The sequence below is a fragment of the Ictalurus furcatus genome, chromosome 11 (assembly GCF_023375685.1).
Source record: "Ictalurus furcatus strain D&B chromosome 11, Billie_1.0, whole genome shotgun sequence".
NCBI classification, from domain to species: Eukaryota; Metazoa; Chordata; class Actinopteri; order Siluriformes; family Ictaluridae; genus Ictalurus; species Ictalurus furcatus.
Genome location: NC_071265.1, coordinates 3,806,717 through 3,834,464, shown reverse-complemented (window position 1 = coordinate 3,834,464; position 27,748 = coordinate 3,806,717). Strand labels below are relative to the sequence as shown.

The 27,748-nt window shown below is 41.1% G+C and overlaps 3 protein-coding genes across 4 annotated transcripts; all 3 read right to left on the bottom strand.

Annotated features, from left to right (window-relative positions):
• Positions 1–187: 187 nt before the first annotated feature.
• On the bottom strand, positions 188–9,759 carry gorasp2 (golgi reassembly stacking protein 2). 2 transcript variants are annotated; one of them, XM_053636090.1, is made up of 11 exons: positions 9,557–9,709; positions 8,995–9,061; positions 8,782–8,862; positions 7,835–8,038; positions 5,799–5,885; positions 5,507–5,637; positions 5,128–5,260; positions 4,858–4,978; positions 4,687–4,773; positions 2,809–2,940; positions 188–1,507 (listed from the first exon to the last, which is right to left on the bottom strand). In XM_053636090.1, the coding sequence occupies exons 4-11, from the start codon at positions 7,976–7,978 to the stop codon at positions 1,197–1,199; spliced, it is 1,146 nt and encodes a 381-aa protein (XP_053492065.1). In that variant the 5' UTR covers positions 7,979–8,038; positions 8,782–8,862; positions 8,995–9,061; positions 9,557–9,709; the 3' UTR covers positions 188–1,196. The 2 variants fall into 2 exon arrangements, with proteins under 2 accessions (XP_053492065.1, XP_053492064.1); XM_053636089.1 differs by lacking the exon at positions 8,995–9,061 and having other exon boundaries at positions 9,557–9,759.
• A 6,179-nt stretch (positions 9,760–15,938) lies between these two features.
• Positions 15,939–20,221, bottom strand: LOC128615200 (polymeric immunoglobulin receptor-like). Its single transcript, XM_053637083.1, has 5 exons — positions 19,827–20,221; positions 18,556–18,900; positions 17,612–17,716; positions 17,350–17,381; positions 15,939–17,237 (listed from the first exon to the last, which is right to left on the bottom strand). The coding sequence occupies exons 1-5, from the start codon at positions 20,161–20,163 to the stop codon at positions 16,980–16,982; spliced, it is 1,077 nt and encodes a 358-aa protein (XP_053493058.1). The 5' UTR covers positions 20,164–20,221; the 3' UTR covers positions 15,939–16,979.
• Positions 20,222–20,435: 214 nt separating this feature from the next.
• On the bottom strand, positions 20,436–21,492 carry LOC128615125 (uncharacterized; the record flags this gene model as incomplete). Its single annotated transcript, XM_053636983.1, has 1 exon — positions 20,436–21,492. A coding segment is annotated over one exon (702 nt), but the record flags the coding sequence as incomplete, so codon positions are not given.
• Positions 21,493–27,748: the final 6,256 nt, after the last annotated feature.

Sequence of the window (27,748 nt, the reverse complement as noted above, 5' to 3'; positions counted from 1 at the left end):
GACCAGTGGTGTGTATTTATACATAAAATGCTCCGTCCTACATGGTGCCATTGTTCTGCAGTGCCAGTAAGACTGGTGCATGGGATTGTGGGATATCTATTCTACAAGGTTCAGCAACACAGCACACACACACACACACACACACACACACACACACACACACACACACACACACACACACACACACTACTGTAAAACCTCAGGTACTTTATTGCTTGTGTGCTTTTGTCACAAGTTTTCAATTCTGCACAAGCTCAAATAATTCCCCTTCTTCACTGTTCTATATAGTGTGTATGAGTTTCTGTACGTGTTAATCTAATCAGCAGAAAGAGCTCACTGAGAGAGAGAGGACACAATTTCGCTCTCTTCCCCTCACACACACGCACAATCCCGCTTTAACTCAAATAAAAAGTCTAAATCACAACAAGTGAAACATACGATCCGTACATGTAATGGACAATAACGTGGACTTTAGTGATACCGTAACTTTAGTAACCTTCCTGTTAGAGAAAAAAACAAAAAAAAACAGTAAAAAGTATAAAGAAAGAAACAATCTCCAAAAGGAAAAAAAAAACCCAGATGGAATAGAAAGACGATCCAGAGAGGCTACGTGTGTGTATACGTGTGTATATGTATATATAAATCGTCACTACAGTGTCACTGACAAGTTCTTAAAATCCATGATTTATCACTAGATCATTTTTTAAGCTGATAAAAGCACAAGTGTATGCTTTGTATCCTTAAACCTTGTAGATTCTCGTTTTATAAACGTAGCAGGACGGTAAAAGAAAAAAAAGAAAAGTAGTGCTGCATATAGAATACTGTGAAACGATGCCTAAAGCCTAATCTCACGCGGATTTATTCTAGTGGAATATAAGCAACTCTCATTTTCAACCGATTAATATTAACTCCCAGGCCTCTCTGGATGTGTCTGGATTTAAAACCCCGTCCTTTTACCCGCATGCACCCGGTCCTACTGTCCGTCCTCGTCCTTCTCGGTGTGTCTTCGTGAGCGATTCGAGTTTCGTTCTGCTCGCTGGATCTTTATAGACTGAATAAATACATTTTCTGAGACAGGGTCATAGTGAGGGAGTGAGAGATATATAGCTTTTTATATGGGGGAGGGAGAGAGGGAGAGAGAGGGAGAGAGAGAGAGAGACAGGCCTGTTTTAGGATGCAGATAAAAAGCCTGGTCGTTATGACGACTCTGTGGCGACGTGGACATGCGTGCTCGTCGCCGTGACGACGGGCGTCTCTGCGGGGGTCTCGGTCACGGTGGTGGCGTTCGGCGTAGCGTCAAGGATGAGCGCTGGCGTCTGATTGGGCGTCAGGGATGAGGTTGCCGGGGTGACGTGCGGAACGAGGTCAGAGGGAAGGGACATGCTAGACATTGTGGGTAGAGTAGAGGGAAGAGTGGAGGGCAAAACACCAGGCATGCTGGGAATCGGGGCCATGCCAGGCAGGTTGAGTGGAGGGAGGGGGGCGTGAGGAGGCAGAGACGGTAAACCTGCAGAGAAGAAAACACACGAAGCAACACAAGTTCAGGTCCAGATCGATGTACTGACGACATACAGGACAAACACCATACGCTTTCCGTATCATCCTTTTACAAACCACTTCCTTACTGTAAGAGCTGGAGCACGTGCGCACACACACGCGGTTTTACAGCAAGCACCAGGCGCTTGGCGTGCGGAAAGCTGCCGTTTTTGTCCAACTGAACTTTTTCAAATCAACTCCCTGATAAATACAGTCAACTGATGTTTACTATAAACTTTTCTAACCTCTTAGAGTTTCAGAGATTTTTCTTATAATTATCACATAACCAGCAATCGACAAAATGGACATTTATTTGTCTTCTCATATGTATGTTCATGATTGAAACCTTTACGCAGTTTTACACACTTCTTGTGCCTTGGTTTACACAGCTTTACGCAGGGACTTTTAAATTGAAGTGTTGAAACTCAGCCGTGAAGCAAGATATCATTCCATCAATTTTCACGTGGGAAAGGGGGAAGGAGCTTCTCTTCAGCACACACCCTCATTGGCTATTGAAGGCTATAGGCAGGACACGGAGCCTCCTATTGGTTCGAATGACGTGTCATTCGATAGGTCACAGCCCGGCGGCCATTTTGAAATCTACCGATAAAAGCTTTTCACTCGCGCTGAACAGATGAGAAAAAACCTGACCTTCTGAGATCATTTGGAACGACGTGGCAGCAGTTCGTGCGGATTTATTGATGTAAAATGTGTATTAGACTAAATATTTTTTACATAATTGGAACTTTTGGACCTTTGCCAGCGTAACAAGACTGCTTTTGTTTGTTTTGTTTGTCAGGATGTTATGGATCAGTAGACTACTATGACGCTTCAAGTGTGAGTCATAAGTGTGTTTGTATGCTGGTAGTCTGACAAAGGTGTTGATTGTATATCCTTAGCTTTCCAACGGAATATTGCAGGAGTACACGTACTTACATACAGTTGCGTAAATGGCAAAGCTCTCCTAATAACATTGCACAAAAAAAAAGCGTTAAAATTCACTAGGAGGCTAATGTTAGCCAAGTTAAACATACACTGAGCACAAAACATTTTCTATTTTCCCTGCTAGAGAGAGAAACTGAGCACCGGTTGAACAATTGCTACCGTGAGTTAGAAGGAAGGGGGCGGGGCTTCCGATAAGTTCAGAGAAATTGAAACACCTAGGTAACTGTCCAGATTCAAGATTCATAAGTCGACCGTCTCATCTGCCGTTTGTTTGGGAAGACGTTTGGTGTACCTGGTATGAAAAATGTGTAAAAGTGGTGCGTGTACCAGTGGTGGAAGAAGGAAGGCCAGGGATTCCCGTTAACGATACCCCGCTGAGGTCTGGGAGAGGGATGTTCAGGTTGGGGAGGTTAGGCAGGTTGGGCAGCGGGGGAAGGCCAGCAGGTAACGCCATTAACCCTGAAACACAACCACGTTTGAAATTCATTTACTTACAGTAAATGGCGGTCACTGCAGGTCAGAACATACACTCAAGAGGTACGACAGCAAAGCCGGCTTTTAAAAATCACCAATGGTGTGTGTGTGGGGTTATACACAAGAGTTTCAGTGACCACAAAATGGCGGTCACGGTAACGGTATCTCCTTAGCCAATGAGCTGAATGTATTTAATAAATACGGAGGCAATTATTAAAAAGCTCTATGTTCAGAAAAAACTAAACTCCTTTCGTTTCCAAAGATCCATATATTGAAAACTTTTATTGAGAGTATCTTGTGTTTTTCCATTTATTTATATGTTGGTTTTCATCACTTTCTCTCTGGAGAGTAAGAATTGTCTACAAACCACAGTTCAAAATCGACTGGTGTGCCTCTGCGGAGTTTAACTAGTGCTTATGAGCAGCAGGTTATAACGAAGGCCTGGAGTATTGTGGGTAATTATACACACCCCCTGCACACACATTTTAAAACAATGCCTCCGGGCAGGCGGCTCTGGAGTATCAGGTGTCTGACCGACTCGATTTACCTTTGTACCAGAGACGATCCGTCTATTCAAATTGAAATTTAAGTGATTCTTAATTGATGTAATTTATTAGGTGTTTATGAGTAACTGAATTTATATTGAAGCATGCTGCATTATGTTTTAACCCTTAAAGACCTAGATGGATTTTTGGGAAATCGGACTGTCCTGTATTTCTTTGTTTTGTTTTTCAGCATCAAGTGCCATATATCATTTTAAACAGGAGAACTTTAATTTTCAATGTAGCTCATACATAGTCCCGAGTTTATAATTTTTTTTGTCTGAGAATGGATGGATGAATTATCAGGAATTATTTCGAAAAATGGCAGAAACAATTTGGTGTTTTTTTTTTTTGTTTGTTTTTTGAACTCAAACAAAACCTCCTGAAGTTTGGATTTTTTCTTTAGAAAGTTATACCTGGATATTTTAGACTTACGAATGAAATTTTGTCTTCATCCAACATTCCCTTAGCAAGTTCTAGCCATTTATAACGTGTAATTCTAGGTGGTTTTCAAGTGGAAAAAAAAGGTATTTTATTTACTGACGATGTAGACGTGTACATAAAAGAGATGAGGAATTTCCCTCTCCCTCCTTTTTCCCCCACCCCAAAGAAACATGTTGATTGGTGGAGTAGATGATGGTTTGAACCAATCTGGGCATGGAGAGGGGGTGGGACTAAACAGCAACAGCCGTTTCCTGTTTGGTTCAGGAACAAACTATATGGGTTTCCTTGGCAAATCAATGCTGCAGAATGTGATAACGTAACCATGACGTCCCCTCGTTCGCTACGGAGCGTCCGAACGTCCACCTGAGACTGAAAAGCTGGACTTTTTTAAAGCGTACAGACTGGATTAGAAATTTTGGTCTTTGAGGATTAAACGTGTTTTAGTATGTGTTTACAAGTTTAGACATGTATTTGAACGTGTTGGTAGTGTGATGTATTAAGTTCTATGCTAATCGCCTCTTGTGGGATTAATAAAGTTGTAAACGAAGTGTCTTATTTAGCGCTGCTAATTAAGCCACGCCTTCTCTGACTCAGAATACGGGACTAAACGTAACAGACTAAACCTCGATACCAAGATACCGTTACTGAGTACTGGTCGGTACTGTGTAAGGAGTTTATATCAAATTCTGATTACGTTTGTTTAACTTCCAAAATCAAATCTTAGACAGTGTGTTGTGTGTGTTACCTGGTAGCGTAGTGGCGGGGTTGACTGAGGGCAGAGTGCCCATGGCCGGGGTGACCTGAGTGGGCAGCAGGGGGACTGTAGGCATACCTGAAATACCAACAACACATTAGTCAACCAAACACAGAAATGAACAGGAGGTGCAGTATTTAGTAGAAAAGGAGGACTCGGCACCTGTCTGAAGCTCGGTGGGTATAGTGGGAGGAGCCGAACTGATTGACAGCCCAGACAGGCTATCCTCAAGTCCGGTGGGGGCGGGCGGTATAACAGGAGGTGTTACTGCAGAGAGCTGAACCTGAGACCCGAAAGACAAAATACAGATCAGGAGAATCACGAGTGTGTATATTTTACACACACACACAGCAGTAACGTGACCTCTCTGTACACAGTGGAGCTATTTATAAAATAAATAAAAATGGCACTTGTGAGAAACTAAGGTTGAACCTCGGTGAAGCCATCCTTCAGCGGGCTCGCTGGCGCACTGGGAGTGTGTGTGGGGAAGCTGATCTTCTTCCCCTCCTCGAACGGCCGAGTGGGAATCCTGTGCAGGTAACCGTAGCCGATACCACAACCCAGACTGAGACAGAGAAAAAAAGAAAGAAAAAACAAAGCATGGCTTCATTGCATGGCATCTCGGACTGTGAGAGGATGTGCGTGAGAGTGACAGTGGTCCACGTCCATCCCAAACACACTGTGCACACACTCTTAACTACAGTGCAATCTTTACAACAGCTATGTTTATTACTTACACCTGACGTACTACACATACACTCTGGAACATATATACACACACACACACACACACACACACACACACACCTACCTGCCCTCTCCACCCCAGGCGCTGTTGGGAGTTATGATGACTTCTCTGCAGCTGTCCGTGTCCGTGTTATAAACATACAGCTTCAGTCCTTTACCTTCATGAGTCTCTATCAATGAGAACAAGTCCTCAGACTGAGGAGAGAACACACACACACACACACACACACACACACACACACACACACACACGATTAAACTGAAGAGTTCATAATACTCACCAAACATCAGCTATGCAAAGTAGTAAATAGCTTTAGTGTTACAAATGGACATTTATAACACACAAACACACACACCTCGTTCATGACGGTGTCGGCCCCGATGATGTAGTCTGTGTGCGGCCTCAGTCCTGCCAGAGCAGCTGGAGAGTTCGGCTCTATTTCCTGAGGAGGAGAGAGTGAGACAGATTGTTAGAGTGAGACAGGGAGCAAGCGTGGGAAAGGAGAGAACAGGAAAAGGATGAAGACAAAGAGAGAGAAAGGCAGGGAATGAATAAAAGTACCAGAGAAACAGACAGGAAAGAACAATTAAGAGAGAGAGAGATGAGACAGAAACAAGCCAGGTGAGAGACAGACAGACAGCACGAGAGAGAGACATACAGACAGGGTGGGCAGCTAAGGGCGGGCGAGGAACAGAGACAGGGCGGGCGGGCGAGCGAGGGACAGAGACAGGGCGGGCGAGGGACAGAGACAGGGCGGGCAAGCGAGGGACAGAGACAGGGCGGGCGGGCGAGCGAGGGACAGAGACAGGGCGGGCGGGCGAGCGAGGGACAGAGACAGGGCGGGCGAGCGAGGGACAGAGACAGGGCGGGCGAGCGAGGGACAGAGACAGGGCGGTGTGAGGGACAGAGACAGGGCAGGCGAGCTAGCGAGGGACAGAGACAGGGCGGTGTGAGGGACAGAGACAGGGCGGGCGAGGCAGGGCGGGCGGGCGAGGGACAGGGCGGGCAAGCGAGGGACAGAGACAGGGCGGGCGAGCGAGCGAGGGACAGAGACAGGGCGGGCGGGCGAGCGAGGGACAGAGACAGGGCGGGCGGGCGAGCGAGGGACAGAGACAGGGCGGGCGAGCGAGGGACAGAGACAGGGCGGGCGAGCGAGGGACAGAGACAGGGCGGGCGAGCGAGGGACAGAGACAGGGCGGTGTGAGGGACAGAGAAAGGGCGGGCGAGCTAGCGAGGGACAGAGACAGGGCGGTGTGAGGGACAGAGACAGGGCGGGCGAGCTAAGGACAGACAGGGCGAGGGACAGGGACAGGGCGGGCGAGCGAGGGACAGAGACAGGGCGGGCGGGCGGGCGAGCGACAGAGACAGGGCGGGCGGGCGAGCGACAGAGACAGGGCGGGCGGGCGAGCGACAGAGACAGACAGGGCGGGCGAGCGACAGAGACAGACAGGGCGGGCGAGCGACAGAGACAGACAGGGCGGGCGAGCGACAGAGACAGACAGGGCGGGCGAGCGACAGAGACAGACAGGGCGGGCGAGCGACAGAGACAGACAGGGCGGGCGAGCGACAGAGACAGACAGGGCGGGCGAGCGACAGACAGACAGGGCGGGCGAGCGACAGACAGACAGGGCGGGCGAGCGAGCGACAGACAGGGCGGGCGAGCGAGCGACAGACAGGGCGGGCGAGCGAGCGACAGACAGGGCGGGCGAGCGAGCGACAGACAGGGCGGGCGAGCGAGTGACAGACAGACAGGGCGGGCGAGCGAGCGACAGACAGACAGGGCGGGCGAGCGAGCGACAGACAGACAGGGCGGGCGAGCGAGCGACAGACAGACAGGCAAGGTGAGCGAAAGAGAAACAGACAGTAAGCGAGAGACAGACAGGCAGGCTGAAGGGCAAACAGACAATCAAGGCAGATGACTGACAGACAGAAGGAAAGAGTGAGTGAGAGACAGGCCAGTTGAGAGACAGACAGGTAAGGTGAGTGATAGAAAGGCAGGGCAAGCAAGAAGCAGACAGATAGGATGAGAAGCAGACAAACCAAACAACATGATGGGCAAGACAGAGACAGAGCAGCTAAAAGTGAGACCAAAAGACATGGCAGGTCAGAGACAGCCAGACAGGCAGAGTGAAAGAATATGAGAAAGAATAAGAGGGACAGAAGGATAGGCAGACAGACGGAGAGACAGGCACAGCGTTTAAGTGAATGTAGTAACCCAGATGTTTACTAAAGTCCTGTTAAACCAGTCTGATGGCAGAAGTCTCCGAAAGCCCTGTCCCAAACCTCACTCAGCTTCACTTCTCCTCCCACAAAGCTGAGTATCTTACATCAGTGTCAAACTTACACCGTCAGAGAGTTATTCTGACTGACACACACAGTTCGTCTGCTCACCAGGACATGCCACACGTTCTCGTTGGCTCCCTCGAAGCTGCAGAAGCGGATGCTGACCCCCAGGAGCCCCTGACCGCCCCACATGTTGCTGGGTGTGACCGTGGCCTCACGCAGCTCCAGAGTCTTACTGCTGTACACCAGCATCTTCACCGGCTTCTCCACGTTGGCCTTCAGCAGATCCTTCAGTGTGTCGTTGTCCTTGTTCTAAAACAAACAAACAAACAAACAACACACACACACACAGGAGTGAGTTCACACAGTCGTTACTGACACGGTGTTTATGGAGGGCAGGGGCGGCTCGGAGGTTGGAGTTCAGCACCAATGACTGGAAGGTTGCGAGATGAAATTCCGACCTGCCGCTGATTAAAGGCTTTTAAACGCTTCATCTTTAACGTTTCCTGGGGTTTAGAAAAAATTTATTAAATTAAACGGGTCGTGGCCAAAATTCAGCGTTCCTGCCTATAACGTACGTTCACACTTCAACTACAGGAACCCATAAAAACATCAAAATGACGTGGAAAGACTTATTTACTTAAAATAAAAACGTAGACCTGAATCTATTTAACAAATACACTGATACAAACAAACAAACACTCATTCTGATTAGTGATGTCAAAAACCTTGCTAGATATGTGCGATTTCCTCGCACCGTGAACGTCACGGTTTGATCTCAGCGACTCTGACCGTGCCAGACGAGACACCGGTAATGCAAATAAGCACTTGGTACAACCGTGGGGAGCAGAAACGCACCTCGAAGAGGATCGGGCTACGAGGGCTGATGATTTCCGCTTGTCAGCCAGAAACAGGGACGTGAGGTTATAAAGTGGAGGACAGTCAAAGACATGCAGGTGTTCCTATTTAAGTAGCCATCATTCTTTTTAATACAATACCACGATGAAAGAGTCGATCTGCGTTCAAGCGGCCGGACGCGAGCTCCGTAAACGTACCAGTCTGGTGTTATTGATGGACACGATGAAGTCGAAGAACGGCTCGAGTCCGGCCCGGTGTCCAGGCGAGTTCTCCTGCACCTGAGAGATTAAAAAGTCAGGAGGTCATGGAGCTGCAACGCTTTGCACACATAAGATGTTCAGGAAAAATTCTAACTCTCCAGCTGTTCTAATAATAATAATAATAATAATAATAATAATCACATATCTCACTTGGAATCATTGATGAAAGCCCTGCAGCTACACACCCTGAATCAACAGTAACTGCGTGTGTCCTCTTCTGTCCACATTCACAGTGATTACAAAACCTTGCATCAATCACCTGAAAGACTAACCTAACTCAACAAATCAATTCAGCTTCATCTAATAAAGATTAAAGTGCTATAGCTCTAAACAACGTTATTTAATTAAACACCTGACGTTGTTTACATAGTGCCTTAAAAACATGGCTAAAGTGGGAACGCGCGAGTAACGATATATTAATATATTAAATAAAAATAAAACAAATAAAAAATATGCTAAAATAATGCTCTTTATTATATTTATGAAGTTGTAATATTTAAACGCTAATGAGAACTGTATGTCAAAACGTGTGGCTCTATTCTACATGCAACGTTAGCATTAGCCACGTCGAGCAGGCCGCGTCGAACATCCCCGGTCTCGATTTCCTCCTCACGCCGCCACGTACGCGCTCGTTAGCCGCATTAGCATCTTGACATGACCCGCTAACGCAGCTTAGCCGCATGCAAAATACATATCGGTACCCAACACCTACCCTGAGGACATGGTAGCCTTCCGAGCCTCCTCCAGGAATCTCCACGCTCTGTGTTCCCCCCATGACTCCCCCGTGTCCGAGTAAGCGGTATGAATCTTATTCCTGTCCCCGGGTTTGGGTGAACCGAGCCGGGTAGGAAGTTCAACAAGGATGCGCCCGCTTGCGTAGCTTTAGCTATTACGTGGCAGTCGGGGAAGAAGAGAATTGTGGGTAAGCGTAATGCTTTCACACCTGTATTTAGACAAGCTCCGCCTACTGTGCCAGGATCTGCAAGACGGAGACCGTTTCCTGAGCTGTGATTGGCTAGAAACTCATGCACACGAAGGGTCTTCTGGTTGGACGGTCGTCACGTCACCATAGCAACCAGAGACAAACGCGGAAGCTTAATAAACGTTACCCAGAATGTATTAAAAGTATTAATTATATTGTGTAAATTTTATATATTGAGCCTGTTATAACAGAATATTGTTACTAATAGAACTTTGATACATTATAAATATAACATGGTTATACTTAAAAAAAGAAAAAAAGTGTACAGCTTTGTAGAGTTCTCGAATCTGATTGGTTAGGAGGTGTTGATTCATTTCTTATAACCAATCAGATTCGAGAATTCGCTCCGCAAACAAGAATTCTATAGAAACAACTTACAAACAAGGAATTTTATACAGAAAGCTTCGCTGTTTGTTTCTACCATTTGTTAGTACTGTCATTTTTATCTTATATATTTCGTATTGTTTCTATAGGAACACCTTACAGAGGGAATTGTATAGAGGACTCTTCACATAAACAGATTAAAAATGTGATTCTCATTGATATGGTGAAATTCTGTGTAAGGAGTTGTTAATTTATCATTTATAGAAGGAGTCTCCAGTTTCAGTTTGCAGAAGAGTTTACACTTCATGGTGTCTTGCTTGATTACATGACGAGCCGTTTGTAGGTGTTATAACAGAAGCGATAACAGTAACTAAATTGTTTTAGTACATTAAATGTAACTATAAACGGATAAACCGTATGACGTGCTGTTCTTTAATAAATAAATTTGGCCAACTGCTGTGGTACAAGAGGAATAAAACACTTCAGGAAGTGCTGTTATAGCAAAAGAATCAGCTTCAAGGTGGTAAGAGTCACTCCGTTTAATCCTGTTGTTGATTATTTTCCTATCTTAAATTAAGTTTTATTCCTTACTTAATGTATACGTACTTGAGATTATTCTCTGATGTAAATTAATTCATTTTTACCAGACTGCATGTGATGTAATACCTCATGAGCGGCTGAAATATTAACCAATCACAGAGAGGAGGCGGGAGAATAACTAACCAATCGTAACGCAGGATTCAGTATTTGTTGATTACGGGTGGGATAAAAAGATTTACGCTGGTTGGGAACGAAAGAAAAAATCTCCAAGTAATAAAGAGGTCAATACATTATAATAAATATAATAATACAGAGATTTAAATAGTTTATATGATTAAAAATTCTGTTTTGTATTTGAAATATGATTTTGTTCTCCCATAAGTGTTTATTTATTTTAAGAGCTGAAGTGCTGCCATCATGTGGTAGAAGGGAGTTACTACTACTAATACACAAAAAGTAAATAGAAAATAATAATAATAATAATAATAATAATAATAATAATAATAATAATAATAATAATAATGGGAAGAAGAAGAAGAAAAATAAGTTTATACACTATACATTTAAATAGTATATTAAATGCTATTTAAATAAAAAAAATAATAAATGGCATAAATCAAGGTAATAAAATAACAAATAGAAACAGTATAAAATAAGCGATAAAATAACATCCCATTGCATAAAACAAACATTCTTTAACATAAAGAAGAAAAAATTTATATTTTTAATATGTGAATTTGTACATTTTTAATAAATATGCATTGAATTGTTGTTTATTCATCATTAATGCAATAAATCCCCAACAAAAAAAAAACACAATTATGGCCCTTTAGATGTACACAAACACGAGTCTGGACCCTGTATTATAGCTACTGCCACTAAAACTCTAAGCAAAAACATGTTTAAAAAGAATTATATCAATTTTTTTTTTAAATAGTTAAATATATAAATACAAACAAACACATTAATATAACATTAAATAAGACTTAGGAACATAATATACTTTGTAACATAGATAATGCATAAAAATCTCCTAACAATCAGTTACTAAAAAAATTGATAAATGAGGCGCATTATGAGCGAGCAAGCCAGTGGAGTGGAAACTTGAGGAAAAAAATGCAAGAAGAAAACTCTGGAGCTGGAGCCAGGACTCAGCAGGGGACTTCATCTTCTCATCTTCCTCTGCTCAGTCTCATGGTTGAATTCCTCCTCCCACTTGCTCACTGAGGGGTTAAAAGCATCTGCAAATCTGCTCTGAGACAATCTGTGCTGTGGAAAGCGTCTAAAAATAAGATTTATCTGACTTGGATCTGACTATGACTGAGATTTTTCATTTCAACATTGTTTTATTTATTTATTTATTAGTAAAGTATTCTGGACTACACACTGGAACACAGCACATTAAATCTACTCTGTTACACAGTTGAGGTCATGAGTGTACATACGACTTCAATCTAGAAAATGTTAATCATATAAATTAAAAAAATAAGAAAGATCATAAAAATTGCATACATTAAAAAAATGTAGAGTCGTCCTCAGTGTGAAAAGATGGATCACGGCATCATATAGCCGCTTTTGGAAAGAGGGTCAAATATGCAGAAGATGCTGGAAAAGTAAAGAATGTGCAGGACCTGGAGGATTTTTCTGAAGAACAGTGGGCAGTTTAACTGCTCAGGACAAACAAGGGACTCGTGAAGAACTCTCACAAAACATAAAAACATTATATGGTTGATCATCCAGGTAACGACACAGTATTAATAATCGAGTGTGTGTAAACTTTTGATCTGGTTCATTTATGTAAATTCAGTTATTATTGTGTCTTGTGGACTATAATTTAAACATCTGTTATGTGAAATAGCTTAATCAGGGCAGAACTAAACAAACACAAAATACAATTTTTATAATCCGTCTTATATTTAAAAAAAATGAACATCTTGCAGATTCTGCAAGGCGTATGTAAACTAATGACTGCAACAACAACAAAAAAACAACCCAAAAAACTAGATGAACAACTAATACGTTTTCCACGTAATGAAGGTTAGGACGGATGCAAGTGCAGAAAAGAGCTTTTAATAAAGAGAGACAGGCAGACAAATCCAAATCATGAGACAATAGTGAGGTCAAGAAACAGGCAATGAGTCAGGCGATTGTCAAACAGGCATAAACTGGGCAAGGCTAGACTTGAGAACGAGAAACAAGATCAAAGAACATGAAACAAAACGAGGAACAGGGTACAAACGCTTCGTACGGTGATAACACTCAATACTTCACGAAGTGCAAAGAGACACGAGGAGTTTAAATGACAAACGTTATCAGAGGTGAAACACAAGAAAGCTGAGAACAATGAACACACTCACAGAACACACTCCCCTCCCTTGGCGGTCCTGGCCCTCTGGGCAAAATGTCTTCAGCTGAACCGGGAGACTGAGCGGCATCCTCAGCTGAGCAAGAAGGCAGATCGGCATCCTCCGCAGGGCAGGAAGGCAGATTGGCGTCCTCCGCAGGGCAGGAAGGCAGAGCGACGTCCTCCGCAGGGCAGGAAAGCGGCGCGTCGTCCTCCGCGGGGCATGAAGGCAGAGCGGCATCCTCCGCAAAGCAGGAAAGTGGAGCGTCATCCTCCATTGACTCTGCAGGCTGAACTTGGTTTTCTGTGTCAGCAGAACTTAGTTGTCCATATCAAGGACCTTGGACTGGAACTTGGCGTGGAAGGTCGCCTCGTCGAACTCAGACTGGAACTTGGTGTAGAAGGTCGCCTCGTCGATCTCGGACTGGAACTGGGCGTGGAAGGCCGCCTCGTCGATCTCGGACAGGAACTTGGCGTGGAACGTCGCCTCGTCGACCTCGGACAGGAACTTGGCTTGAGAGGCTGTCTCTTTGACCTCGGATACGAGTCGACGCAAGTCAACACACACTTACAAATTTACAAAATCAAGCGTGACAGTTTGAATCCATTTGAAAGTGTCTCTGCTGCATTTTGCTCACACACTTCACACATATGTTTGGTGTGAACAATTTCCTCACAGAGACACGGCAAGGCAAGTTTATTTATATTGCACAGTTCATACACAATGTTAATTCAAAGTGCTTTACATAAAAATTATGTAGAAAATACAAGGCATTAAAAAATATATAAGAACAAAAAATAAAAGTAAGAAATAAAAATTAGAAAAATGAATTAAAATGAGCAAGTGATAAAAAAGAATAATAAAAAAAAATGGGTAAAAAGGGGAAAAACTGAAATGATATAGATCAATCAGTAAAGTGCAGCATAGTGTTCAGTCAGTAAATGCAAGGCTAAATAGATGTGTTTTCAGTCTGGTTTTAAATGTGACCAGCGTTTGACCCATCTTACTTCTTCTGGAAGCTGGTTCAGAAGGGGAAGTGGACGTTGCTTAAATTTCTGGTTAAGACAGATCTGGGTGGGTCAGAAATTGTGACAGACTTTTAAACAAGCCTTTGAAAGAACAGGAGCTTTAATATCTTTCTGAAGTGGAGTTGGTGTGGAGATCTGGGAGTGTGAACTCAGGATGAAGATCCTCCTCATCTTCACCCTCTGTCTGATCTCAGGTAAAGAAATGCACTTCAGAATAATCCTCACTATCAGCAGCAGTGTTACATGAAGGAAGGTTTTGCTCAGATGGATGTTTGGCGTTTTGTTAGATGGAGGAGACTCCAAGGAAGTAACAGGATATTCAGGAGGAGGAGTCCTTATCAAGTGCAAGTATGATACAGAATACACACAAAACAAAAAATGTTTCTGTAAGGGTCCAATGACATCCTGTTCTAACCAAATAATGTCAGCAGCTAAAAACGAGTGGATAAATTCAGAAAGATTCTCACTGTTTGATGACACCAAATCAGCAGTGTTCAGTGTGATGATCAGAGAGCTCACTGTAGAGGACGCTGTATCACTGTGGAGTTTATTTACCCAGCGGAAATAACACTTACACACGGGTGGAACTGAAGGTAAAGGAAGGTGAGTCTCCCACCACTGCCTTCTGTTTATCTTCCTGAACATTTAGCATCATTAGCATTATCTACACTGAAAGTACAAACAGTAGGATTTTCTATATGCTATATAATGCTTATTTATAATTATATTACAGTGGTGTTGAATGCTCAGTACTGATTGCTGTTGATTCATTTTCTATAACAGCAGCTCTGACATTAGTGCTGACTGAAAATCTCAGGTTTATGCGAATGAGCTCAATCTAATACATTATTGTTTCTATAGTAACAGCTACTTCACAGGGACCTTTACCACATAATGTACCACATTAATAGAGTGTTGGTGCTGCTGTGCCTTTTTAACACCAGCTGTCGTGTTTTCACTCCAGGAGAGACTGCCCCATATGTGGATTCCCAGGAATTTAAAACTGTGAACTGTTTCCACACAGTCTCCATTTATAAATATGAAAGTCTTTGATGTTTTGGTGTTAAGTTGTTTTCAGAGCACCATGATGTCAGCTTTCAGACCTCTTCATAATAGTCAGATTCCTCTCCTCCAGAAATGAGTCAGGCAATGTAAAACACATCAGTTTGTGTATATTCTGCCAAGTCCTTGAACAAATCCCATTCAGTCTTTACAAAGCAGCCTTGTAGTTGGAAAGTTGGAATAGTGCACCCTCAGGCCAAGTTATAATAGTTATACTGTATATATATATATATAAATGAAAGATTGCTGAAGCCTTTCTATCTCGGCTATTTATAGATTCAATGTACCCCGCCTTGCGCCCGATGCTCCCTGGGATAGGCTCCAGGTTCCCCGTGACCCTGAAAAGGAGTAAGCGGTTGAAGATGGATGGAGGGTTTTTTTTTCAGAACATGGTTGAATAATTTAGGTCCAAAATATAACAAGTGAACATCAAAAACACAAAACTTGATTATAATGTGCTGTAGATGGCCCACAGTGTGCTTGTTTAAAAGAATTAATAATACACTAGTGACTAATATATCAAAGCGCTGCTGAATTCTTGATTCAGAAGATGGTCATTAAGATGGTGATTAATGTTTTATAACATTTAAAGGCAGAGTCTTCAGTGTCAGCACTTTGTAATAGTCAATGTGTTTTCCTCCACGGGATTGTTTTCAGGAAATAGGACTTGCGCTCTCCAGTCTCTCCTGTATTTCTGTCTTATTAACTTCAAGTGAGAGAAAAAAGAGAGGCTGGTGAGGGAGCAACTGTTTGTAGCTACTGTATCATAAGTGATAATATTAACTACAGCATGAAATGCATCTATAAAAAGTATAATGGGTTGTACTTTTGTTGTGGTATGAGAGCAATTAAACAAGAAATAATCAATGTGGGTGTGGTAAGAGTAACTCTGCATTGCATAGGGTCACATGACATCTCCCCATCATTTATTTTCCTTTTCATTATTGATCTTTTAAATTTATTTCTTGCTTATCTGATTTATCTTCATTTAAAACACAGCTCTGAGTCCACAGGTGGAGTGTTACAGCAGTGATCAATAGAGTTAAAGTGTTTATTGTGAGTTGGTCTGATGCTGCTGCTGCCATCTAGAGGATAATGTGAGACTCACAGGAGGGAAGCACTACATCCATGTAAGAATAAAAATGTGACCAAAACTCAAGAGAAGGCTCGAATCACATTGTGATTCTACACTACAGAATTTCATAGTGTAGTTTTTTCTTCATAAAGAGATGCAGGCAGCCACAAAAGTGGAGGGATGGAGACAGAATTTATTCATTTATTCATTTGACCCCTTCAAGGTCTCATCATCCAAAACACCTGTAACCTTTGACTCTCTTTCTTACAAACCCTCTGTGGCTGGAAACTCAAAGTGACCTAAGTCTAGAAAATAGAACCTACCAAGTAACGCATAGCAACCACAGTCCATTATCGATGCAGTACTCAAAATGTAAAGGAGTAAATGTACAACACACAGGAAGCATTGAGTGGAGTTTAAAATACATAATATTCTACACTCCCCTTTATGATTAATTAAATGTTTAATAATCAAAGTGAAAATAAAAAAGACAGAGAATAGTAATTATAATCATGAAATTATAAGTAAATAAGTAAATCAGTAAAAATCAGTGTGTGGCTAAGCTTACTCATCCCAAAGTTCTGATCTTGACAGGTTATTCCACAATTTAGTTTGAAACTAGAATAATTTTCAAATGAGAGGCCAGTCCAGTTTAATAGAGAATCTGGCAGCATCAATCTCATTGGTTAGAGGGCAATTTCTGACTCCAACTGTGCCCAACTGGTCGGTTTAACACTTGAAACTTTAGTAGACCGAATCTGATTGGTTGGTGTTGGGGTTCAGACTTTGGTAGACTGAATCTGATTGGTTGGTGTTGGGTTCAGACTTTGGTAGACTGAATCTGATTGGTTGGTGTTGGGGTTCAGAATTTGGTAGACCGAATCCGATTGGTTGGTGTTGGGGTTCAGACTTTGGTAGACCGAATCTGATTGGTTGGTGTTGGGGTTCAGACTGTGGTAGACTGAATCTGATTGGTTGGTCATTTGTCTTGACTGGAAATGAAGCACATCTGGGTCATTTTCATAATCTCCATTTGTCTGAAATTATAATAATAAAAAAGAGAGGTTTTAGAAGTTGTAAAAACTTGAAATGTTTTGTCAAATTAATTAATGGAGTAAATGAGTTGTTTTACTGTTAATTTGTGCTCACCTCTTTGTAAGTTTGTGTCATTGTTTCTGGACCTGCAGGAAGATGAGGAAAGAAAAAGAACAAGTGTTACTTTAATCTTTATAAGTACAGACACCACATGTATGACTGAAACCCTTTTTGACATGAGTTTGACGTGTTATTGATTATATGATTATAACACTAACTGGGAGGAGAATCAGTCATGTAGCAGTCCAACATCATTTTCTATGGTGGTGTGTGTGTGTGTGTGTGTGCGTGCGTGTGTGTGTGTGTGCGTGCATACTTTGCGTCCTGCGTCTCTTATGTAGAATCACAATGAGGAATATGACTCCAATCAGAAGCAGCAGCAGAATTACAGACACAGTGATGACAGTGAAAGCTGGAAATCCTGGAAGAGAAATACGAGATCAGTCAGACGATCACATTAAACTACACACTGATCATTCAGAAAAACCTGATCATCATAGTCACATCATAGTCATGTAGTTAGACTGTGGGCGTGAGGTGCAAGAAAGCAACCTCTTTCAGGAGAAGTTGGCATAGACAATAATGATGATAATGTTGGTAAAGATGATAATGAATATTTTGTTGGCACTGATGCTGAAACAGGGACACGTGGATCTAAAGCACAGAAACATATAGATAGTTTGGATGATAAATGAGTCGTATGTAGATCCAGCATATGCCTGAAAGCAGTACAGGGCTCTTATGTATAAAAGTGTTGAGAGTAAAAATGTGGTGTTAAATGACAAAATATTATAAGTAATGAGGACATTGAGAGGAACCAGACTCATAAGAGAACCCATCCACCTCTGGGTGTAGCCTGATAGTGGGATTCATTATGAGCATCCTGGTCTCTGTGAGTACAGCAGATGTTTTTCAGTAAGTCTACAGCTCGGGTTACTGTCTACATGAAGTTTTTACATGTTCTGTTCTGTGATTCCTCCGGGTTCTCTGGTTTTCTCCCACTCCCACAAACATGCTGAGAAGTGGAATGGCTACACTACATTACTGTTAAGTGTCAATGAGGATGTGACTCTGTGAAGATGAATGAATTCATTTTCTTTTTCTGTTGATGAATAAATGCTTGAAGTAAGCAAATGTATTTCAATAAGAAGCAAAACCTCTCTTCCAATAGAGCAAGAATATAAAATACATTCTAAGATCAATCAAGCTGTCAGAATGGTCTGAAATTACAGAATAGCAGCTTTACTCATACAAACTCACCAGTAACTGTCAGGTCGATCTGTGTGAAATAAACCCTGTATCCATGATCAGATTTCCAGTCTGCTTCAGCTCCACACCAGTATTCACCAGAGTCCTGCTCAGTTACATTTCTAATACTCACAGTCAACATTTGTGTTTCTCTGTCATCATACAAGGAGAATTTCCCCTCATTTACATATTTTCTACTTTCTTTAACAGATTCTTTATAAAAACAAGCAGCACTTTGCAGCCTCGTCTTGCAGAGAAACTTGGAGTCACTCCTGAGGGATTCTGGGTATTTACAGCTGACAATCAAATCTCCTCCTACATGGACAGTCTTACTGATGGACTTCTCATAGGACACATCTGCAAATCACAACCAATCAGATCAGTTTATATGTGTATATGTGTCCTAGCTCTGATTAACAACACTTAGACAGTTATACAGTAAATTTACATATAAATCTGATGTTTCTTCTGATAAAACACAATTAAATCTACTCTTATTTTCTCTGCATAAACAAAACACACCCAAATCCAGGGATGTGGATGCGAGTGCAGAGGAGCTTTATTAAATAAACAACTAATAAACAACCAGAAGGCAGAAAAAGAACCAAGACCTAGCAAAACCAACCAAAATTAAGACAAGGCTATGACAGGGGAAAACATAAACGCCAAGCAACTAAGGAGAGAAAACACAGAACTTAAATAGAGAAACTAATCAGGAGAAATACACCTGAGGTGAGCACAAACACAGGAACTAAAACTAAATAAGAAGTTCAAAAACACGCGTGCCCTCTGGGGAGATTGTCCATGGTGGACCTGACATCATAATGCAGCTCGTCATGTTACTGAAAAAGTGAAGAGTTCAATCTGCTCTGTTTAACTGTTGAATAAACATTCATTAAACATTCAGCCTTTCTAAAAAAAACTAACCATATCAAGGAAAATATATTTTTGTTATTAAATAATGTGTTTTCACATCTATTAATGTGGTACATTATGTGGTAAAAGTCCCTGTGAAGTAGCTGTTACTATAGAAACAATAATGTATTAGATTGAGCTCATTCGCATAAACCTGAGATTTTCAGTCAGCACTAATGTCAGAGCTGCTGTTATAGAAAATGAATCAACAGCAATCAGTACTGAGCATTCAACACCACTGTAATATAATTATAAATAAGCATTATATAGCATATAGAAAATCCTACTGTTTGTACTTTCAGTGTAGATAATGCTAATGATGCTAAATGTTCAGGAAGATAAACAGAAGGCAGCGATGGGAGACTCACCTTCCTTCACCTTCAGTTCCACAGGTGTGTAAATGTCTTTTCCCAATTTATCAACTCCACACTGGTACGCCCCAGTGTCCTGTACAGTGAGCTCTCTGATCTTCACCCTGAACTCTGCTGATTTGGTGTCATCAAACAGTGAGAATCTTCCTGAATTTATCCACTCGTTTTTAGCTCCTGTCTTTATTTGGTCAGAACAGCCTGGTACTGGACCCTTACAGAAATATTTTTTGTTTCGTGTGTATTTTGTATAATACTTGCACTTGATAAGGACTCCTCCTCCTGAATATCCTGTTACTTCCTTGGAGGCTCCTCCATCTAACAAAACACCAAACATCCATCTGAGCAAAACCTTCCTTCATGTAACACTGCTGCTGATAGTGAGGATTATTCTGAAGTGCATTTCTTTACCTGAGATCAGACAGAGGGTGAAGATGAGGAGGATCTTCATCCTGAGTTCACACTCCCAGATCTCCACACCAACTCCACTTCAGAAAGATATTAAAGCTCCTGTTCTTTCAAACACTCGTCTAAAAGTCTGTCCCAATTTCTGACCCACCCAGATCTGTCTTAACCAGAAATTTAAGCAACGTCCACTTCCCCTTCTGAACCAGCTTCCAGAAGAAGTAAGATGGGTCAAACGCTGGTCACATTTAAAAATAGACTGAAAACACATCTATTTAGCCTTGCATTTACTGACTGAACACTATGCTGCACTTTACTGATTGATCTATATCATTTCAGTTTTTCCCCTTTTTACCCATTTTTTTTTCTTTTGTATCTCCAGTTAATTTTAATTAATTTTTCTAATTTTTATTTCTTACTTTTATTTTTTGTTCTTATATATTTTTTAATGCCTTGTATTTTCTACATAATTTTTATGTAAAGCACTTTGAATTACCATTGTGTATGAACTGTGCAATATAAATAAACTTGCCTTGCCGTGTCTCTGTGAGGAAACTGTTCACACCAAACATATGTGTGAAGTGTGTGAGCAAAATGCAGCAGAGACACTTTCAAATGGATTCAAACTGTCACGCTTGATTTTGTAAATTTGTAAGTGTGTGTTGACTTGCATCGACTCGTATCTGAGGTCAAAGAGACAGCCTCTCAAGCCAAGTTCCTGTCCGAGGTCGACGAGGCGACGTTCCACGCCAAGTTCCTGTCCGAGATCGACGAGGCGGCCTTCCACGCCCAGTTCCAGTCCGAGATCGACGAGGCGACCTTCTACACCAAGTTCCAGTCTGAGTTCGACGAGGCGACCTTCCACGCCAAGTTCCAGTCCAAGGTCCTTGATATGGACAACCAAGTTCTGCTGACACAGAAAACCAAGTTCAGCCTGCAGAGTCAATGGAGGATGACGCTCCACTTTCCTGCTTTGCGGAGGACGCCGCTCTGCCTTCATGCCCCGCGGAGGACGACGCGCCGCTTTCCCGCCCTGCAGAGGACGTCGCTCTGCCTTCCTGCCCTGCGGAGGACGCCAATCTGCCTTCCTGCCCTGCGGAGGATGCCGATCTGCCTTCTTGCTCAGCTGAGGATGCCGCTCAGTCTCCCGGTTCAGCTGAAGACATTTTGCCCAGAGGGCCAGGACCGCCAAGGGAGGGGAGTGTGTTCTGTGAGTGTGTTCATTGTTCTCAGCTTTCTTGTGTTTCACCTCTGATAACGTTTGTCATTTAAACTCCTCGTGTCTCTTTGCACTTCGTGAAGTATTGAGTGTTATCACCGTACGAAGCGTTTGTACCCTGTTCCTCGTTTTGTTTCATGTTCTTTGATCTTGTTTCTCGTTCTCAAGTCTAGCCTTGCCCAGTTTATGCCTGTTTGACAATCGCCTGACTCATTGCCTGTTTCTTGACCTCACTATTGTCCCATGATTTGGATTTGTCTGCCTGTCTCTCTTTATTAAAAGCTCTGTTCTGCACTTGCATCCGTCCTAAACTTCATTACGTGGAAAACGTATTAGTTGTTCATCTAGTTTTTTGGGTTGTTTTTTTGTTGTTGTTGCAGTCATTAGTTTACATACGCCTTGCAGAATCTGCAAGATGTTCATTTTTTTAAAAAATAAGACGGATTATAAAAATTGTATTTTGTGTTTGTTTAGTTCTGCCCTGATTAAGCTATTTCACATAACAGATGTTTAAATTATAGTCCACAAGACACAATAATAACTGAATTTACATAAATGAACCAGATCAAAAGTTTACACACGCTCGATTATTAATACTGTGTCGTTACCTGGATGATCAACCATATAATGTTTTTATGTTTTGTGAGAGTTCTTCACGAGTCCCTTGTTTGTCCTGAGCAGTTAAACTGCCCACTGTTCTTCAGAAAAATCCTCCAGGTCCTGCACATTCTTTACTTTTCCAGCATCTTCTGCATATTTGACCCTCTTTCCAAAAGCGGCTATATGATGCCGTGATCCATCTTTTCACACTGAGGACGACTCTACATTTTTTTAATGTATGCAATTTTTACGATCTTTCTTATTTTTTAATTTATATGATTAACATTTTCTAGATTGAAGTCGTATGTACACTCATGACCTCAACTGTATAACAGAGTAGATTTAATGTGCTGTGTTCCAGTGTGTAGTCCAGAATACTTTACTAATAAATAAATAAATAAATAAATAAAACAATGTTGAAATGAAAAATCTCAGTCATAGTCAGATCCAAGTCAGATAAATCTTATTTTTAGACGCTTTCCACAGCACAGATTGTCTCAGAGCAGATTTGCAGATGCTTTTAACCCCTCAGTGAGCAAGTGGAAGGAGGAATTCCCCATGAGACTGAGCAGAGGAAGATGAGAAGATGAAGTCCCCTGCTGAGTCCTGGCTCCAGCTCCAGAGTTTTCTTCTTGCATTTTTTTCCTCAAGTTTCCACTCCACTGGCTTGCTCGCTCATAATGCGCCTCATTTATCAATTTTTTTAGTAACTGATTGTTAGGAGATTTTTATGCATTATCTATGTTATAAAGTATATTATGTTCCTAAGTCTTATTTAATGTTATATTAATGTGTTTGTTTGTCTTTATTTATTTAACTATTTTTTAAAATTGATTTAATTCTTTTTAAACATGTTTTTGCTTAGAGTTTTAGTGACAGTAGCTATAATACAGGGTCCAGACTCATGTTTATGTACATCTAAAGGGCCATAATTGTGTTTTTTTTTGTTGGGGATTTATTGCATTAACGATGAATAAACAACAATTCAATGCCTATTTATTAAAAATGTACAAATTCACATATTAAAAATATATATTTTTTCTTCTTTATGTTAAAGAATGTTTGTTTTATGCAATGGGATGTTATTTTATCGCTTATTTTATACTGTTTTATTTATTTAAATAGCATTTAATATACTATTTAAATGTATAGTGTATAAACTTATTTTTCTTCTTCTTCTTCTTCTTCTTCTTCTCCTTATTATTATTATTATTATTATTATTATTATTATTATTATTATTATTATTATTATTATTTTCTAATTACTTTTTGTGTATTAGTAGTAGTAACTCCCTTCTACCACAAGATGGCAGCACTTCAGCTCTTAAAATAAATAAACACTTATGGGAGAACAAAATCATATTTCAAATACAAAACAGAATTTTTAATCAAATAAACTATTTAAATCTCTATATTATTATATTTATTATAATGTATTGACCTCTTTATTACTTGGAGATTTTTTCTTTCGTTCCCAACCAGCGTAAATCTTTTTATCCCACCCGTAATGCTGCCTCCTGCGTTACGATTGGTTAGCTTTTTTCCCGCCTCCTCTCTGTGATTGGTTAATATTTCAGCCTCGCATGAGGTATTACGTCACATGCTGTCTGGAAAAAACTGAATTAATTTACAACAGAGAATGATCTCAAGTAAGCATACATTAAGTAAGGAATAAAATTTAATTTAAGATAGGAAAATAATCAACAACAGGATTAAATGGAGTGACTCTTTCCACCTTGAAGCTGATTCTTTTGCTATAACAGCACTTCCTGAAGTGTTTTATTCCTCTTGTACCACAGCAGTTGGCCAAATTTATTTATTAAAGAACAGCACGTCATACGGTTTATCCGTTTATAGCTACATTTAATGTACTAAAACAATTTACTTACTGTTATCGCTTCTGTTATAACACCTACAAACGGCTCGTCATGTAATCAAGCAAGACACCATGAAGTGTAAACTCTTCTGCAAACTGAAACTGGAGACTCCTTCTATAACTGATAAATAAACAACTCCTTACACAGAATTTCACCATATCAACGAGAATCACATTTTTAATCTGTTTATGTGACGAGTCCTCTATACAATTCCCTCTGTCAGGTGTTCCTATAGAAACAAGACGGTAGTAGAATGAGCACATTAACATGAAGCTGAAGAATCGTACTTTTATGACGTGGTTTTGGTGTAATGTTGAATTTAATAAGTACTGACAAATGGTAGAAACAAACACCGAAGCTTTCTGTATAAAATTCCTTGTTTGTAAGTTGTTTCTATAGAATTCTTGCTTCCGGAGCGAATTCTCGAATCTGGTTGGTTATAAGAAATTAATCGACACCTTCTAACCAATCAGATTCGAGAACTCTACAAAGCTGTACACTTTTTTTCTTTTTAAGTATAACCATGTAAACTCTCAGTTGACTGAAAGGGCAGGTCTCCATGCATTGGCTCATAAAGGATTATACCCAGAGTCCAGACAGTAGCAGGTTGAGGAAAGTGCTCAAGGGACGTAGCACATACTGCCTGAGTGTACAAGAACGAGCAACAACCATCAGCACCATCACAAACATGGTTCTCCACTGCATTCTCTTACGTTCTATCTCATATGTATTATGGACTTACCTGGGCATTCCCTGCAAGGGGTGTCCTTAAGCAAAAAGCCACTGCCGAAATCTATCAACTTAATTTGTAGCGTCTCTGTGTTGATGAGGACATTTGCAGTCTTGATGTCAGTATGATAAACTCATAGCACAATCATAGCAGTGAAGAGCAGCCTTAACCAACTGTAGCATGATGTCTCGAGCCAGCGGTTCAGACAGTTTACCATTGTGAAGAGTATCACAGAATTGTTGGAGGTCCATGCAGGGACTGGGTCGCTCCAGGATCAAGACAAAGAAATCGGGTATCTCAAACCATTCCAGCAGCACCAGCACATTCGGATTGGGAATCGGCTTGGACAATATCTGCATCAATAACACCTCTGTAGGGAGCGATGTGTTGTCGGGCTAAAATTAGAACAGACATAGTTAGCATGAGTTCGGAGTAAATACATTGAATCTATAAGTAGCCGAGATAGAAAGGCTTCAGCAATCTTTCATTTATATATATATATATATATATATATATATATATATATATATATATATATGAATATTTTGTGTGGCCACCATTATTTTCCAGCACTGCCTTAACCCTCTTGGGCATGGAGTTCACCAGAGCTTCACAGGTTGCCACTGGAGTCCTCTTCCACTCCTCCATGACGACATCACGGAGCTGGTGGATGTTAGAGACCTTGTGCTCCTCCACCTTCTGTTTGAGGATGCCCCACAGATGCTCAAGAGGGTTTAGGTCTGGAGACATGCTTGGCCAGTCCATCACCTTCACCCTCAGCTTCTTTAGCAAGGCAGTGGTTGTCTTGGAGGTGTGTCTGGGGTCGTTATCATGCTGGAATACTGCCCTGCGGCCCAGTCTCTGAAGGGAGGGGATCATGCTCTGCTTCAGTACGTCACAGTACATGTTGGCATTCATGGTTCCCTCAATGAACTGTAGCTCCCCAGTGCCGGCAGCACTCATGCAGCCCCAGACCATGACACTCCCACCACCATGCTTGACTGTAGACAAGACACACTTTCCACCCCTTCAACCTCTGCAGCAATGCTGGCAGCACTCATACGTCTATTTCCCAAAGACAACCTCTGGATATGACGCTGAGCATGTGCACTCAACTTCTTTGGTCGACCATGGCGAGGCCTGTTCTGAGTGGAACCTGTCCTGTTAAACCGCTGTATGGTCTTGGCCACCGTGCTGCAGCTCAGTGTCAGGGTCTTGGCAATCTTCTTATAGCCTAGGCCATCTTTATGTAGAGCAACAATTCTTTTTTTCAGATCCTCAGAGAGTTCTTTGCCATGAGGTGCCATGTTGAACTTCCAGTGACCAGTATAAGGGAGTGTGAGAGCGATGACACCAAATTTAACACACCTGCTCCCCATTCACACCTGAGACCTCGTAACACTAACAAGTCACATGACACCGGAGAGGGAAAATTGCTAATTGGGCCCAATTTGGACATTTTCACTTAGGGGTGTACTCACTTTTGTTGCCAGCGGTTTAGACATTAATGGCTGTGTGTTGAGTTATTTTGAGGGGACAGCAAATTTACACTGTTACACAAGCTGTACACTCACTACTTTACACTGTAGCAAAGTGTCATTTCTTCAGTGTTGTCACATGAAAAGATATCATCAAATATTTACAAAAATGTGAGGGGTGTACTCACTTTTGTGAGATACTGTATATATATAAAAGAAGATTCAAATCTGTTAAAGAAAGTAGAAAATATGTAAATGAGGGGAAATTCTTCCTGTATGATGACGGAGAAACACAAATGTTGACTGTGAATATTAGAAATGTAACTGAGCAGGACTCTGGTGAATACTGGTGTGGAGCTGAAGCATCCTGGACATCTGATCATGGATACAAGGTTTATTTCACACAGATCGACCTGACAGTTACTGGTGAGTTTGTCTGAGTAAAGCTGACATTCTGTAATTTCTTACACACATTACATTAAAGGGACACTCCATCCAAAATGCAAACTTTAACCATCGATACAGCTATTGTAAACATGTCTACTTGAGTCTTACAGTGATGACACAGCGGGCTCTGTAGCAAGATTTGCTTTAAAACGTCCTGATTATATATCTTGGTGATGGACACCAAATTTTAAAGACTGCAATGCTTGTGGTATATATTTGGGTTGGAGTGGAATGGTAGCAATGCTCACTAGATAATAGTATGTTTAGGAAAGCAAGATTGCTAGCTGGCAACTGCTAATAACAACAACTCTGCTTTGTATGTCAATTATTGCAGTTGAGGAGATCACTTACTCAAGCGACATGACTCAGTGGGTGAGGATTTTTTTTGCAACACAAGTAGCTACCATAATGTTAGTCAGCCCTGTTACATTATTATTGACCTTTGTGTTAATGACCTTACTATCCATCTTACTAGTAGTTAACATGATTAAGCTGATTAAGCAGGTGGAATCAGGTGTTGGGTTGGAATGAAAACTTGCATCCAAACACACACACACCCACACACGCACACACACACAGCCCTGATGCTCTTTTGCACTAATTTAAAAAAAAAAAAAATCAAATAATGAAAGAAATAATGAAAGAAAATCAAATTTGTTGATTGTGTAGAAATACATTTTAAGGTGGAAAACTATGAAGAAAACTATGAAAGGCCTTTCAACACCATTCTGTTGTATTAATTAATTAATTAAATGCAGTATTATGTAACTTACAAATCTGTCTTTTTGGACAAATTATTAATGCTATATGATCAGTGCTGCATTAAGCCTTTGCAGGGCCCGGGGATAATGCATTCCTTGGGGCCTCAATTATATGCCAGTTAAATTCCATAAACTGGTAAATCAAATGAGCAATCTTATTATTATTATTATTATTATTATTATTATTATTTTAATTCTAATTTATTATTATTATAATTTTAATTAATTAATTGAATTATTTAATTCATTCAGCCTAGCTAAATATATTGTAGTTGATATTGTAGTTGATGTAGTAAAATTAGCCTCATTATTGTTTATCAACGTCTAGGAGTTCAATATATTTTTTAAAAGAAAGTTTTAAGCTTAGGTATTTTGCTTAGAGTTTCTTAATTTCTGTTTCTTCTG